The 15948-nt window shown below is 38.8% G+C and overlaps 1 protein-coding gene across 2 annotated transcripts; it reads right to left on the bottom strand.

Moving 5' to 3' along the window:
• Positions 1–88: 88 nt before the first annotated feature.
• On the bottom strand, positions 89–14926 carry PMPCB (peptidase, mitochondrial processing subunit beta). 2 transcript variants are annotated; one of them, NM_001133726.1, is given in 13 exon segments: positions 175–324; positions 402–477; positions 639–727; positions 807–892; positions 2041–2201; positions 3432–3575; positions 4612–4724; positions 7831–7910; positions 8280–8478; positions 12016–12145; positions 12831–12917; positions 13658–13798; positions 14787–14903. In NM_001133726.1, coding segments are annotated over 13 exon segments (1470 nt in total). In that variant the 5' UTR covers positions 14886–14903; the 3' UTR covers positions 175–259.
• Between the last annotated feature and the right edge of the window lie 1022 nt (positions 14927–15948).

Genomic DNA, 15948 nt, shown 5'->3' with positions numbered 1-15948 from the left:
AATTATACTCATGGTAATAATTTGAAAGTATGCTGCTTCCAACGTAATTTCTCAGAGAACAAAGACTGACCATTAATACAAAACAACCTTCAGAGGGGTAGTCTTTTTATCCTTTGAAAGTATGATACATTTCCAATCGTTTGAAAGTATGATACAGTATTTAATTCAAATTTCCAAATATATATACATGTTCATTTTTATTTTTTTCTAGATCTGTTTTATAAATACATGTGTTCAAACAATCTTGATTAGGAGCATTTTAATCACGAAGCCAACACATGTTACTGCAAATCTGTTTAAAATCTGGTAGTTGCTCAATGGGACCTAAGGATTAAAAAGAAGACAGTTAATTAAAAGTACTTGGCGAACTTTTTGCACAGAAGAAAAGAAGCCAGGCTTACCAACAGCAGCAATAGCTGGACTCCTATTATAAATATATTTGGTACATACTTCTCGAATTGTCTCAGCATTCACAGCCTGAAATACGGAAGACATTGTCATTCAGCTTTTTGTAGTAAAGACAAAGTCTATATACCTGGAACTTTTTAAAACTAAAGCAAGATGAAAGATACATATTCTCAGCTTTTGTAACAAGGATCTTTTTACACATGACCCAATACTAACTCAGGACTACTTACATCAATTCTTGCTTCAAGCTCAGGGATGGGAATCCTTCTATTATAGCATAACATTTGCCTACCAATATCCTCACAAATTGGAGTTGAGCCTGTTTAAAGAGAAGGAAAAATTAAGTATTGGAATATAGATCAACCATATGAAAACAGAACCTATGTCTTTATTTTTACCATCAAGCTGCAACAACATGTTTGTTTTCAGAAGATTTCTGGCTCGTGTGACCTCACTTTCAGTGACACTTGTACAGAGTCGCATCCTAAAAAACATTTGGAAAAACAGTAGTAGTTGGAAAATGTTGTATTTCATGAGTTAATGACCTAAGAATGATGCCATCGTCTACACACAATATACAGGTGATTACAATTTAATTCCAATGCTAAGCAAAAGCTAAAATGATTATTTTCCCCAGTATTAATTTCTCAAAAATGATACATAAACATGCTTAATTACACATTAGCAGACAATGGCTTAATACAAATGGGCTGATCACATTTTCAGAAATGCTATAAGCATCTTGAGACTTCATGAGTCCTCATCTGTTGGAGTCTGATCTGCTATGGGTTAAAAGTCAGTGGGTCATTCATTGGTTTCTGAAAACAATGAGTAGAGTCTAACTTAAATCTAATTTTTAACTTAATAATTACATCCTAGTTGACTAGATTTAGAAAGATGTAAGCCAATTAAGAGTAGTGGAAGAAAGGAACCAGAGCTGAATGTTTTCCAAGAAGCTGTGAGCCTTTCTGCCCATCTACTGACTCAATATACTTTGTTTTCTTTTAGCAGTGGCAACTTCAGATTTACTTTCCCTTCAACCAGATTACGTTCAGAGATATTTTCCAAACAACTTCTAGTTGGCTTTTAAACTTTTAGGATCATCTTTCTGAATTAACCTGCTTCTGAAAGATTAAAACTTTCAGCCAGGTGTGGTGGCTCACACCTTAATCCCAGCACTTTGGGAGGCTGAGAAGGGTGCATCTCCTGAGGTCAGGAGTTGAGGACCAGCCTGGCCAACATGGTGAAACCCCATCTCTACTAAAAATACAAAAAATTAGCCGGGCATGGTGGTGCACCTGTAATCCCAGCTATTCAGGAGGCCGAGGTGGAAGAATGGCTTGAACCTGGGAGGCAGAGGCTGCAGTGAGCCGAGATGGCGCAACTACACTCCAGCCTAGGCAACAGAGCAACCTCATCTCAAAAAAAAAAAGTTCTATAGTATAAATCAGCTTCACATCTTGAGACTTAGGAAAAACCAACTGCAACCTTTAAAAACATGGCAACTCCTGTTTATCTAGGTCTCTTAATTAAAAGGTAAAATTACCATAGATCACCATAAAGTATAAATAAAAAACTAGTTTAAAACGAATTAAAGGCAAAATTTAAATTTACTTAAAGCTATTTTCTCACCATTCTTTTTGAACAACATGTAGCATGTCTGCAACAGTGGATGGTTCACAAACCATATACAGTCCCCATAATCCTGTATCTGTGTAGGAAGTGTTGAAAGACTGAAAGCTATGGCAAAGATTGCCATGACAAGTGAGCTGGGCCAGCTTGCTAGATAAATTCTGCGAGGAAAAAAAAATTCCAAGAGAATTTTAATTACACATGTCCAAAATACAGGAAAAAAAATGGAGTATGTGGAAAATAGTGAATATCCGTAGAGGCTAAGTTTCCTAGTTTTATTCAACATCTCAGTAGCGGAGTTAAAATTCAGTATGACTAAGAATTGTGCTTATTATCTCACTTACCCAGTGCACCCCCTGAAGAAATTCATGTTATAAAAGCAATGAATCCTTATAATTAATGTAGTAGCTATACCTACTTCTAAAACTAGATTGCTATTATCAACCCAATTTCTAGGGCTCTTGGCTACATACGCTTAAAGATTCAAAGTTACATTGCATATGAAGCTTAAGATTATTTAGATGAAATGTATTTTGGAGAAATCTATGAGTAAAGACAAATCTATACAATGTGTTTTGAAATAATTCCAACTTACAAAAAAGTTGCAAAAACAGTACAGAGAATTTCCTTTATCCAGATTCCCTGTTATTTTACCATGTTTCCTTTATTCTCTTTATACAAGTTTTTTCAACTGAGTATTAGATGTGATGCTTCTTGCCCCAAATACTTTAGTATGTACTTGTGAAAAACAAGGAAAATTAATTTTCTTACATCACCTTGGTATAGTTCCTCAGTATCTGTGGAGAATTGGTTCCCAGATCCCTGTGGATACCAAAATCCACAGATGCTAGAGCCCTCATGTAATATGGTATATGTAATATTTGCATATAAGCACATTCTCACTTTCTCCTGTATACTTTAAATCATCTCTAGGTAAATACCCAATCCATGTAAATGCTATGTAAATAGTTGTTATACTACATTGTTTAGGAAGTGACCAAAAAAAAAGTCCATACATGTTTAGTACAGATGCAACCATCCATTTGTTCCCCAAAATTTTCCACCTATGGTTTGTTGAATCCATGGATATGGAACCCACAGATATAGAGGGCCTACTGACTATTCAAATTAGGATATTAACATTGATATAGTACTTCTAGCTAATTCTTCTGTCCTTATTCAAATTTTGCCACTAATAAACTTTGTGGCAAAGAAAAAAACAAACTTTTTCTGGCCCACATGCAATCCAGGATCAGTTTATATTTTTAAGTCAGAATTCACAGTACAAGGCTCTATTCTGCCACTTTAAACAAGGATTCTTACAAAGAACTTATATTTCAGAAAACATAATCTTCCATCTGTTATGGAAAATTTCTTTTAAAATCACTTACCATTCCTCCCCCAAAAGAGCGATCCCAGTTGCCAATCAGTGTGTTTGCAACCATGAGACAGATTGTATCTGGATGTGCCCAACCAACAGCTTCAACAGCTATTGCAAGGTGCGCCAAAGGCATCTTGTCATCCCTCACACGAATCTAGTTAAGATAAAGCAGGAGGACCTCTAGTTAAGATTAACATTATATAACATGCTTATTAACAAGAAAAAAAATCACCAGTCCCATTAATTGCAAAGTTAAAATGCACACCAGGATTCTACTTTGATTTTTTAACTATCAGGCCTCATTACATTGTTGAGTTTAATCTAGAAGAATTTAGATTAAATTAAGGAAAAATTACTTTTCCCAAAGCATTTTACTACAGACAGGCACCACATGGTTTACCTGGTCAAAAAGGGTTGCATCATTTCACTGGTAGAAATCAACCCTTTATGTTTGTCAATCTGAATTTTTCTTTTTCTTTCTTTTTTTTAAGACAGAGTCTCACTCTGTCGCCCAGGCTGGAGTGCAGTGGCGCCATCTCGGCTCACTGCAACCTCTGCCTCCCAGGTTCAAGCAATTTTGCCTCAGCCTCCCAAGTAGCTGGGACTACAGGCATGCACCACCATGCCCAGCTAATTTTTGTATTTTTAGTAGAGACGGAGTTTCACCATGTTTGAGCATCATCCTTAACATGGCAAACCAAGCCGCTAGTGGGGCTTAAAGCTAGTTGATAACTAGTAGATTCCCTGCACGTTCTGGCTCTAAGAGTTACTACCCTCCTCCCAAAACATACTGTGGGCAAAACTGAGCCAAGAGTAAACCTGAAGTGAAAGTCAAAATATGGAGTTTAAAAGATTACTTCTAGATATTACAATATGTAAATTGGCATAGTGCCAAAGAAAAAGCACAAAAAGACCAAATTATAAACTGCTCTTAAAACTTTGCTTCCTTTCAGACTAAAATGGAGAAATTTAAAAACAAAAAAAAAAAAACCCCTTGCTTCCTTAGGAAAGAAAAATACGTGGTTAAACAATACGACAAGGAAGGAATGTAAGCAAATGAGTACATCCTCTTCCCTTTTCCTATTATTCCATTCTATTCCTACTGGAAATATGCACATTTTGTTTACTTATGTGTAAATACAACACAAGGAATCCAAAAGGCTAAATACTAGCTGAGAGGCTTGCCCTACCTCACTTCCTGTGAATTTGCAGGGAGGCAGAGCTGGTATTTCTCCTTTGTGTGTGCATAAAGAGTCACCGAAATGAAACTTTGCTAAGTCAAGCAATTCATCATGGGAAACACCTAAATTGAAAGAAAATATTTTCACATGTATCTAGCAGCAATATAGTTTACAATAAACCCTAGGTGGTATAATGTGATGTACATTACACATGAACTGTCTACACTCACTAAAAGCCATTATTTAAGAGTAAGCTCACATAGCACACCTATTTCCTTGGTGTTGCAAAGCTTGAGGTTGCACAGCTTTCTCATTTTGTAGAGCAAATGACAGTTTTCATCAACAGACCAGTGGATTCACAGCTAAGAAGAAGACAACTTGAAAACTCCACTTTTTACAAAATCATGTTCTATTAAATTATAAAAACTTCTGGGATCCAAACTAGCAAAAAATGCCACTTTTCAAAAAAAAAAAAAAAAATTTTTTTAGTGGAAAATGCAAATATGGGCTCTATCTAATTTTTAAAAAGCTGGAGCTGGGCATGGTGGCTCACGCCTATAATCCCAGTACTTTAGGAGGCTGAGGTGGGAGGATCATTTGAATTCAGGAGTTCAAGACCAGCCTGGACAACATAGCAAGACTCTGTCTCAATAAAATAAATTTAAAAAGCTGGGTGCCATGGCTCACACCTGTAATCCCAGCACTTTGGGAAGTCGAGGTGGGCAGGTCACTTGAGATCAGGAGTTCAAGACCAGCCTGGCCAATATGGTAAAACCCTGTCTCTACTAAAAATACAAAAATTAGCTGGGCATGGTAGCAGGTGCCTGTAATAATCCCAGCTATTCAGGAGGCTGAGGCAGGATAATTGCTTGAACCTAGGAGGCAGAGGTTGCAGTGAGCTGAGATCACACCACTGCACTCCAACTTGGGTGACAGAGCAAGACTGTGTCTAAAATAAAATTAAATAAATAAATAAAGCTGGATACACAGATATACTTTATTCTCCACGCTCTGCTATCAGAACTCAGGAACAGGGCCCGGTACGGTGGCTCACGCCTGTAATCCCAACACTTTGGGAGGCCAAGGCAGGCGATCACCTGAGATCAGAGGTAGACCATCCTGACCAACATGGAGAAACCCCATCCCTACTAAAAATACAAAATTAGTCGAGTGTGGTGGCGCATGCCTGTAATCCCAGCTACTTGGGAGGCTAAGGCAAGAGAATCAGTTGAATCCGGGAGGCGGAGTTTACGGTGAGCCAAGATGATGCCATTGCACTCCAGCCTGGGCAACAAGAGCAAAACTCCATCTCAAAAAAAAAAAAAAAAAAAAAAAAAAAAAAACTCAGGAACAAAACAGTGTCATCTAAATTTCTGAATACATCAATAGGTATCCAAATGCAAAATCTCAGGAATTACTTAGACTCTATATCCCTTACTTGAGACCCAAATTAAGATTCTTTAACTTAATTTATAATTAAAATGTTAAATTATAATTTTATAATAAATGAAGCTAGGATACAAAAAACTATTTGGCAAATAAAAGCTACACATCCTGAAGATTAACCTAGAAGAGATAAATGGTAGCCAAGACATAATTCAGAGGTCAGCAGAAACTTAAAACTGGCCTATTTCATTGAATTTAAGATGCAATCATTTATAAGGCACATCACTTATGTAGTATTTAAAATGAATACTAATTAATCTATAAGCCATTAAACTAAAGATATCTCAACTTTAGCTACGTCAAAATGAACCCATGAACCAAAGTAAAACTCATTTTGTCCATATGCCACCAACAATAGCAGAGAGGTCCCAGAAAGCTTGGTTGTTAAGGACCCATCTAACAAGTCTCCTGTCCCATTTCCAAGGCAGTTTCAAACACTTAAGCCCAAGTCTGCAAGAGCCAATTTAGAAACAATGTTACTCAAGAGAATTTCAGAGTGCACTTCCTGCCATGTACAATGAAGGTAGCTACAATGAATAACATGTTTGATGTTTAATGTTTTCATCTTCTCCATTACCCCCCAGGTAATTAGCTCAGAAATCAATCCAGAGAAACTAGAATTTTTAAATTATAATTTCTAAAAAGAAAAAAATTTACAACATGAAAGAACGCTTCGCTTTGCTCTAATATTAAAAAATACAAAGAAATGAAAACTGGAGACCAGGTGCAGTGGGTCACACCTGTAATCCCCAAGCTTTGGGAGGCCAAGGTGGAAGGATAACTTGAGCTCAGGAGTTCGAAACCAGCCTGGGCAACATAGTTAAGAATCCATCTCTATTTCTATAAATATATTTTAAAAAGAAAAAAAACAACTGGAAACCAATTAAAATGTACTGCTGCCTAGATTCAGACTGCCAGGAAATCTGGCAATATCTGTTGTCAATTTTTGTTTTTTCATTCACTGGCTTCAAACGTGACCTCAAGGAAACCTTCTAAAGTCACCTGCATGTTTGGATTCCCATTCAACATTCTCATAGCTCCCTATGTGCTTCTCCTTCCCAAAAATTAGATCTATTAAATGAATGATTGAACGAATCAAAGAATGAACGTACCCATTCCATGCTTGAACAAGGACGAAGTTGGTTCTCAAGAAATAATTTAAAATCTCAAGAAATTCTCAAAGTACGGAACACTATCTTCCAACTCTCTCCCAGTTCACTCCTTTGCCCTTTTCTTGCACGTTCTACTATGTACACTTATGTAATTAAGTCCTTCTATAAATAAAAACTTTTTTTTTTTTTTTTTTTGAGACAGTCTCACTCTGTCTCCCAGGCTGGAGTGAAGTGGTGCAATCTTGGCTCACTGTAAGCTCCGCCTCCCGGGTTCAAGCGATTCTCCTACCTCAGCCTCCCGAGTAGCTGGGACCACAGGCGCATGTCACCACGCCCGGCTACTTTTTGTATTTTTAGTAGAGATGGGGTTTCACCATATTAGTCAGGCTGGTCTTGAACTCCTGACCTCGTGATCCGCCCACCTCGGCCTCCCAAAGTGCTGGGATTACAGGCGTGAGCCACCAGGCCTGGCCTAAATGAAACCTACTTTAAAAAAAAATAGAGGCAAAGTCTGGTTCCAGTGTTCCACATTCCCCTTAGACAATATCAAGTACAGTTATTTGCTATGTAAATAAAAATTCTTAGGATATCTCCCAACAGGATCAAACTAATAAGCATACCACTCCAACAACTGTGTTTAAAACATCTGTAGAAATTTAAATTGACTAACCTCCAGCAGCAGCAAGCACTATTCTTGGCCCCTTATAATGTGTGGTTATATAATCCACTAAGTCCTTACGACTTATAGATCTGTAAATGAAGTAAAACAATTTTTAAAGGAAACCAAAAAAAAACAGATCTTCACGTAATATACCTGAAATCAAATTGGACCATAACTGTATCCTAAAATGCAGTCAGAAATAGGATATAGGCAACACATCGAAGAACTTCAACTTTTTTACATCGAGGAAAAAATACACCATTACTGGTTTATTCCCGAAGTACCTATGAACTCACGCGCTTGGGAGCTAGGTGGGACTAAAATATAGCTAACTACAATTTCACTTAGATTACCAGGGGGAAAATTACTTTTTGAAACATACTTTTTGAAAGTCTGTAAATGTTAATTTTCAAAATTCATAAATTCCCTTATATACCAAGAAATTCTGTTACACCTACTTGATATTTTCAGTTGGTCCCAAAATTGTCCGTCCAAGTGCAGTATTTTGATAAGCTGTGGCATGAAGATAATCAAAAACAACTTCTTGTAAATTGGTTTCAACTTCCTGCATCTCTCTAAGGATTACTCCACGCTCACGTTCAATCTCTGCTTCTCCCAATGTGCTGTTTTGTATTATATCAGCAAGAATTTCTACAGCTAATTGAAAATAAAATATAAGAAAAAGCACCAGCAATCTTAACTTTCACTATTAAAATCTATTAAGCCAAAATCAGAAATCATGACACTGACCCATCACTCAATACTAAATGATTAGCCTAGGAGAAAAACATCAGATATACTTAAGAGGACAAAATTAAAATGTAACATATAAACCCCTATAGTACAAAAGATTTTTTCCTTGGGGAAAAAGTATAAATTTGCCATCACCTTGTAATGACTCTACCTACTTAAAAAATACTATGGAAATTTGCATATTAATAGATTGTTCTATATGAAAATTACAAAGTTATATATATTAGTCTGAAAATACCTAGCTAGCAATGTACAGAGGGTTCATATCACCCAAGTATTTACTATGCAAGTTCCCACAGCAATGACAGTGCTATGTTAAGAAGCAAAGAACTGGTCAGGCACGGTGGCTCACACCTATATAATCCCAGCACTTTGAGAGGCTAATATGGGCTTGAGCCCAGGAGTTTGAGACCAACCTGGGGAACATGCCAAAATCCTGTCTCTACAAAAAATACAAAAATTAGCTGTGTGTGGTGGCATGTGCCCGTAGTCCCTGCTACTCGGGAGACTGAGATGGGAGGATGGGTGGAGCTCGGGAGGCAAAGGTTGCAGTGAGCTGCAATTGCGCCACTGCACTCTCGCCTGGGCAACAGAGAAAAGAATCCTTATAATCTAAAATATGCCCCAAATGAATCACAGAATTGTGTGTTCTCAAACCCTAATTTGCAAAAACCCAAAAGTGAAGTGGAAAATGTCCTATTAGGCCATTAAGCAATTTTATCAGAAAAAGCGCATACTTCTCCAAAAAAAAACTGTGCTTCATTCTTCAAGAATTAGTACATGGTTGCAATCATAAATCTAAATTTCATTAATACAATTAATGTTATAAAATAAACTTACAATCTTAAGTTTCTTTTTTTTCCCCTAAGGGACAAGGTCTCATTATGCTGCCCAGACTGGACTCAAATTCCTGGGCTCAAACAATCCTCCTGCCTCAGCTTCCTCCAAGTAGCCAGGACTAAAGGCATGTACTACCATGTCTGGTTTAGGTTTCATTTTTTACTCTACTATAAACTGTTGTTCCTTGTTTTAATTAAGTTCACTTTAAGGAGCACTGTCTCAAAACTGATTATGTTCAAATATTAAGAACATGACAGAACAAACTATTATAGTAAGCTGTGGCTGAGATCATGACCAAAAGGAAAAAATTATCTGTAAAACCAAATAAAACCCATCTGTCCAGATGAGAGAACACAGTCCAGTAAAATGGGTGAGAAAGAGCCTATAGACAAATGGAAGGACAAGAATTCCTGTGTGAAAATCCTCCTTTATGTGGGATTGGTGGTCAACACTGGTAGTTTCCAAAGGTGGGGAGGGGGGCTTCTATTTCCCAGTCTGTTTTAATCTGAATCTTTTTTTAAAAATGTATATTTAATATATGTTAGTATAGCAGCACATGTATTTAACTTACAAGTATACATACATTAAGGATATATGATCAACTTTCTTACCAATAAAAGTAAGTGATCATCATGCACACGTATGTTTGCTGCAGCACTATTCACAAGAGCAAAGACTTGGAACCAACCCAAATGTCCATCAATGATAGACTGGGTTAAGAAAATGTGACACATATACACCATGGAATACTATGCAGCCATAAAAAAGGATGAGTTCATGTCCTTTGTAGGGACATAGATGAAGCTAGAAACCATCATTCTGAGCAAATTATCACAAGGACAGAAAACCAAACACTGCATGTTCTCACTCATAGGTGGGAAGTGAACAATGAGAACACTTGGACACGGGGTGGGAACATCACACACCGGAGCCTGTCATGGGGTGGTGGGAGCAGGGAGGGATAGCACTAGGAGATATACCTAATGTAAATGACGAGTTAACGGGTGCAGCACACCAACACGGCACATGTATACATATGTAACAAACCTGCACATTGTACACACGTACCCTAGAACTTAAAGTATAATAATAAAAAACAAAAATAAAAATAAAAGAATAAGTGATCATAAAAACCTGGAGACCATTAGTCTAAACATCTAATTATTACTTCATATACCAGGCTTCACACCCAGGGTGAAGGGTGAAAAACTCCAAATAAATCCCCAAAGTTGGAGCTGCTTCAGAGAGCACTTCCATTTTGTATTCCTCAGGGAGAGCCCCTCTGTTTTTCCACTGCCACTAACAGAGGCTCTGTCCTTCCCAGCTAGATGCCAGGAGAAAAGGGGGGGAAAAAGTCTTTGAACTTCACCCTTCCTTTTTCTGTTTCTCCTTTTTGCCTTCCCTGTTGTTCTGTGTAAATAAAGGAAGAAACTAGGCTGGAATGAACAACTCTTTAAAGAAGCTTGGCCTAGCCCTATGTTCTTGGTCCCTAATTAGTCCTGGAACAAAAACTGTCTCTATTGATTTTGTTATTCAAACCAACACATCCTCCATCGTTGCTGTCATTTTTGTTTTAATGCAAAAGTTAGGGTATCATATTAAGTATTTCAGTTATTTATAGGTGATAGATTTCTTATTTTATTGTTTTGACAAAGCAAATGAATCTGGTAAGAAGACACGCACTTGAGTCCACAGTAAGCCACCTGATAGCTATGTAATCCTGGGCAAGTCAGAGTCTGGGCTTCAATTTCCACAACTGCAAGGTGGAAACACCTATGCAGATCAAATGGATAATATATACACAAAAGTACTTGTGTTAAGTGCCATTTAAACATTATTAATGAAAGTCTATTAGGAATCCAAAATTGCAAAGTACTAACTACAACTACAGAAGGACCTTAAAGGTTAAAAATTTCACTAATGGCCATGCATAGTGGCTCACACCTATAATCCCAGCACTTTGGGAGGCCGAGGAGGGGGTGGGTCACTTGAGGTCACGAGTTCAAGTCCAGCCTGGCCAACATGGTAAAACCCATCTCTACTAAAAATATAAAAACTAGCCAGCTACGGTGGCGGGAGCCTATAATCCCAGCTACTCAGGAGGCTGAGGCAGGAGAATCACTTGAACCCAGGAGGCAGAGGTTGTAGTGAGCCAAGATCACACCACTGCACTCCAGCCTGGGTGACAGAGCAAGACACTCTCTCTAAACAAAAATAATGATTTTACCAATTAGTTCTAAAACTGCTAAATTTTGTTGTTAATTCTTCCACTGGGAAATGTTTTGTGTAATAACTTTTAAGAGAGTCAAAACAGTCTACAAACATGGTAACTAACAAACTGCTGTCCTGTCAAAATATTTTATTCCCACCAAATAATCTCTATTTTATTGCTACATATTAAGAAAAACAATCATCCATAATCTTACTATTTGTCATATTTAGAAAAAAAATAAGATCAGCTGTACCCTCACCCAGAATTCAGTTTCGCTTTTTCACATTTCTGGAACTTACTCTTTTACAACAGACATAATAAAAATAGTACTAAATAATTTCTGATTCTCATGAAAATTATATTATCTGCTGTATAAATAATAACAATACCTCTTGGCAAGTCTTTAGAGAATGCTTTGGCATAGTATACAGTCTGCTCTCTGGAGGTATAGGCATTGAGATGAGCACCCATATTTTCAATCTCAAGTTCCAGATCTAATTGGGATCTCTTCTTGGTGCCCTTGAAATAAAAGAAAAACAAATTATGCCACCTCCCTTTATCCTTCATCTATTCTAAATACTTCAGATAATGAATATGGAGGACATAAGTTCGTCTCATGCAGGGTCAAATTTGGTTCCTAAAGTACATCAGGTAGGGTATGATGGCTCACACCTGTAACCCCGGCACTTTGAGAAGCTGAGGCAGGCAGATTGAGCCCAAGAGATCGAGACCAACCTGACCAACATGGCAAAACCCTATCTCTACGAAAAAAAAAACTATATATATATAAATATAAATTATCTGTGTGTGGTGGCATGCACCTACAGTCCCAGCTACTCCAGAAGTAAATGTGGGAGGATGGCTTGAGCCTAGGAGGCGGAGGTTGCAGTAAGCAGATTGTGTCACCGCACTCCAGCCTAGGCAACAGAGCCAGATGCTATCTCAAAAAAAATTAAATAAAAAAAAAAAGGTACATCAGGCTTCAGAAATGGTATACATTCAGATGACTCCTGCATCCCAAGAGAAAGTTTTCATTTCAGCTTTACAAAGCAATTATCAGTACTTATTTTAGATACTGTCCTGGAAAAATAAACATAAAACATGCTATACTACTGAAAGAGCTCTCCCTGCCTCTAAAGAATGAGACTTTGTGCTTACTATCTCTTAAAGAGAGTGCATTTTTTTGTAAAGTCTTACAACTCGCCTTGAAAGCCATATGCTCCAGAAAGTGTGCTGTTCCATTGTTCTTCTCATTTTCATATCTACTTCCAGCATCAATCCAGAGTCCAACCTTAATGCAATCAAAGAACAATTAAATAAATCCATTTTATTTATTTGAGGTTGGGGGGAACAGTCTCCTTCCTTTTTCTGACAAATGCTTTCTGGTCTTAACACTAAGATTTTCTTGACCTGAGTGAATTGATAGTTCATTCCTGTGAACTATGAGATTTAAAAATTTTGATCAGGATACTGCTGGGTGCTACAAGTATCTACCTGCCACCTTCACTGAGGATTCTTTGCCCAACTCATTAATCCAGCCAATTAATAACTGTAGTATCAAGAACATCAGAGACTGTCAGAAAACTTCGGTTGAAATCCTGGCTCTGTCATGTATTAGCTGAGTTATCTGAACAAAACCATTTAACTTCTCTCACTTCCTTAACTATAAAACAGGTGTGAGGACGCCCACTACAAACAATTGCTTTTTAGCAAATAAGACATCAGTAAAAACACCTGGCAGAGTAGCCCTGCAAATATATCTCTTTCATTATTATCAATACTACTGACAATAAATAACCAATAATAAGCTACAAGAACAAGATGCAGACAATGCAACAGGACACATATACACCCTGTAACTAAGTACCACTGGAAGAAAAGGTTCACAACTCATGGAAATCTGTCAAGGCAAAATAACTGCCACCAGCAGTTATTTTGAACCACCAGCCAACGAAAAAGCTAAAGATTAAAATCGACAATTTGCTACGCTAAATGAAGAATCACTTAGAGAAGGTTGCCTGAGTCACTTACTGTGCATGTTGAGAGCCCAGAGTCTTCCGAAGCCACTCTGAGTCCGCTTTCTAAACATGTTACTCTTGTTTCAGGAACATTCAGAACAACTTGGGTAGCAGCCTGTGTACTTCTTAATCTGTTCTCTCCAAAATATGATGACTGGTTGGGGGTAGGAAAACACATTACTAATCTGATATTAAATGTTGCTTTTAAAACCAAATATATTTTAAATAGGCTGTCTCTATAAAAGAATCTTTCTTCTTGAATTTTGGTTCCACTGGGATCTCTGCCTGGCCTAGAAACATCTGTCACCAGCCACTGTCCTAAAGCCAGCAACGTGATTATAAACATGCCCTTCCCTCAGGAAGATGAGCAGTTATTATCATTACCCAGAGAGAAATTGACTTTATTTCACTACCTCTTCTAGAAATGTTTTATATTCATTACGGAGAAAACAAGCAGGGAAAAAAAAAAGAGAGGGAAAAGATGTAAAACTACCTACACACAAGACAGAACTGACACTCGGGTTTTCATTGTTCAAGAAAAGCAACAGGGTTTGGAAATGGTTTAAAAAAAAAAAAGAGAGGATAGGAAGATGGGCCGATGTTCAAAATGCAAATGACTGGCTTTTCGGCCAGGAACTATTCGCCTTTCAGCAGTTTTTCTTTGCCCTTATACAAAAGTCTCACATCCCTTTGCTGAAAGTCAGAGACTCTCTCATGAGAAAAATGCAAATACATAAAAAATTTTACTTCATTGATGTCCAGGTTCGCGGGAAGCCCAGCTAAGGACGAAGTTCAGTCTTAGGCAAAAACAGAACTCTGGAGCGGTACCCATTTCACTTTTTAGTTTTCCCCAATTTGCAAGCACTACGTTTTTAGTGGTCAAACACGCACTCCTCAGTAGCTGGCGGGAGGAGCCGAAAACCAGGGTCATCCCACACGTCACTAGCAGGTCTCCCGGCGGGTGGCCACAAGCCAGACACCCCCGGCCAGTTCAGCAGCCCCAGGCCGCCAGGCGCCCGGCGGGTCCGGGTCGAGGAGGCCCTGCCCGACCCACTGTTCGGATCTGTGGCGCCGACTCTCACGTGCGCTGCGCCGGGTCTGGCGAGATCTCGAGGCCAGGGCCGGCCCGGAGGGAAGCTCACCCGTCCCGCAGCGCCTCGGATTAGGAGACTCTCGCTGAAACCCCAGAGCCGCCGCCGCGCCGCGGGTAACAACACCACTCGAGCCGCCGCAGCCGCCATTTCTGCTAGAAGGAAGTTAGAGGATGAAGGATGTACTTCCGGGGTCGCGACCTGAGGTCCCAGAGCAGGGAAGCGGGCTCCACCTTGTGGCCGTAATGGGAATGACACGCCTCGAAGCGGTCGTGAAAGCAATCAGGGCTCGAACATGATGCTGAGCGGTCTTTACCAAATGAGTTGGGGAATCTGTAGAAGCCCCTGTATCATCAGTTATTTTATCGATCGCCTACTAAGTGCAAGGCACAAATGCGGTGGAATGAAAGATAACCTGATGCAATATATCTCACTGGTGGATGGAATTGATTGAAAACAGTGGAATAATATTCATAAGTCACTGCCTTTAAAGGAAAAGTCTAGTGGGAGAGACAGATGCCGTGAGGGGAGGAAAAGATGTATCCGTGTTGACCACTATCCACTCTTCGAACCTCTACAATATGGCTCATCTCATTCCATAGAAATTGCCCTTGGTAAGGTCACTAATTGCTAAAAGTTGGACACTTTACAGACTTATGTTACAGTCCTGTTGGAGGATTTGACATTGTTTGCTTCTCTGAAATTCTCTTTTCTCAATATATTCTAGAGCTCCACCTCCTCATAGTTCCCTCTGCACCTTCTTGGACTCCTCTTTATTCACAGATCTGTTTTTTGTTTTTGTTTTTGAGATGGAGTTTCACTCTTGTTGCCCAGGCTGGAGTGCAGTGGTGCAATCTCAGCTCCCTGCAACCTCTGCCTCCCAGGTTCAAGCAATTCTCCTGCCTCAGCCGCCCAAGTAGCTGGGATTACAGGCGTGCGCCACCACGCCTGGCTACTTTGTATTTTTAGTAGAGATGGGGTTTCACCATATTGGTCAGGCTGGTTTCGAACTCCTAACCTCAGGTAATCTGCCCACCTCCACCTCCCAAAGTGCTAGGATTACAGGCGTGAGCCACTGCACCCAGCCCACAGATCTCTCAAGGAACTAAAAATTGCAAATGCTTTTCTAACTCAGGTAGATGTTATTGTGCTCATTTTGCAATTAAGACACTGAAGTCAAATAACTTGCCCCAGGTTACCCTGCTAGTAATAG

Source organism: Pongo abelii, chromosome 6 (genome assembly GCF_028885655.2).
Source record: "Pongo abelii isolate AG06213 chromosome 6, NHGRI_mPonAbe1-v2.0_pri, whole genome shotgun sequence".
Classification (NCBI taxonomy): domain Eukaryota; kingdom Metazoa; phylum Chordata; class Mammalia; order Primates; family Hominidae; genus Pongo; species Pongo abelii.
The sequence above is the reverse complement of the archived record's forward strand: the minus strand, read 5'-3'. Positions and strand labels throughout refer to the sequence as shown.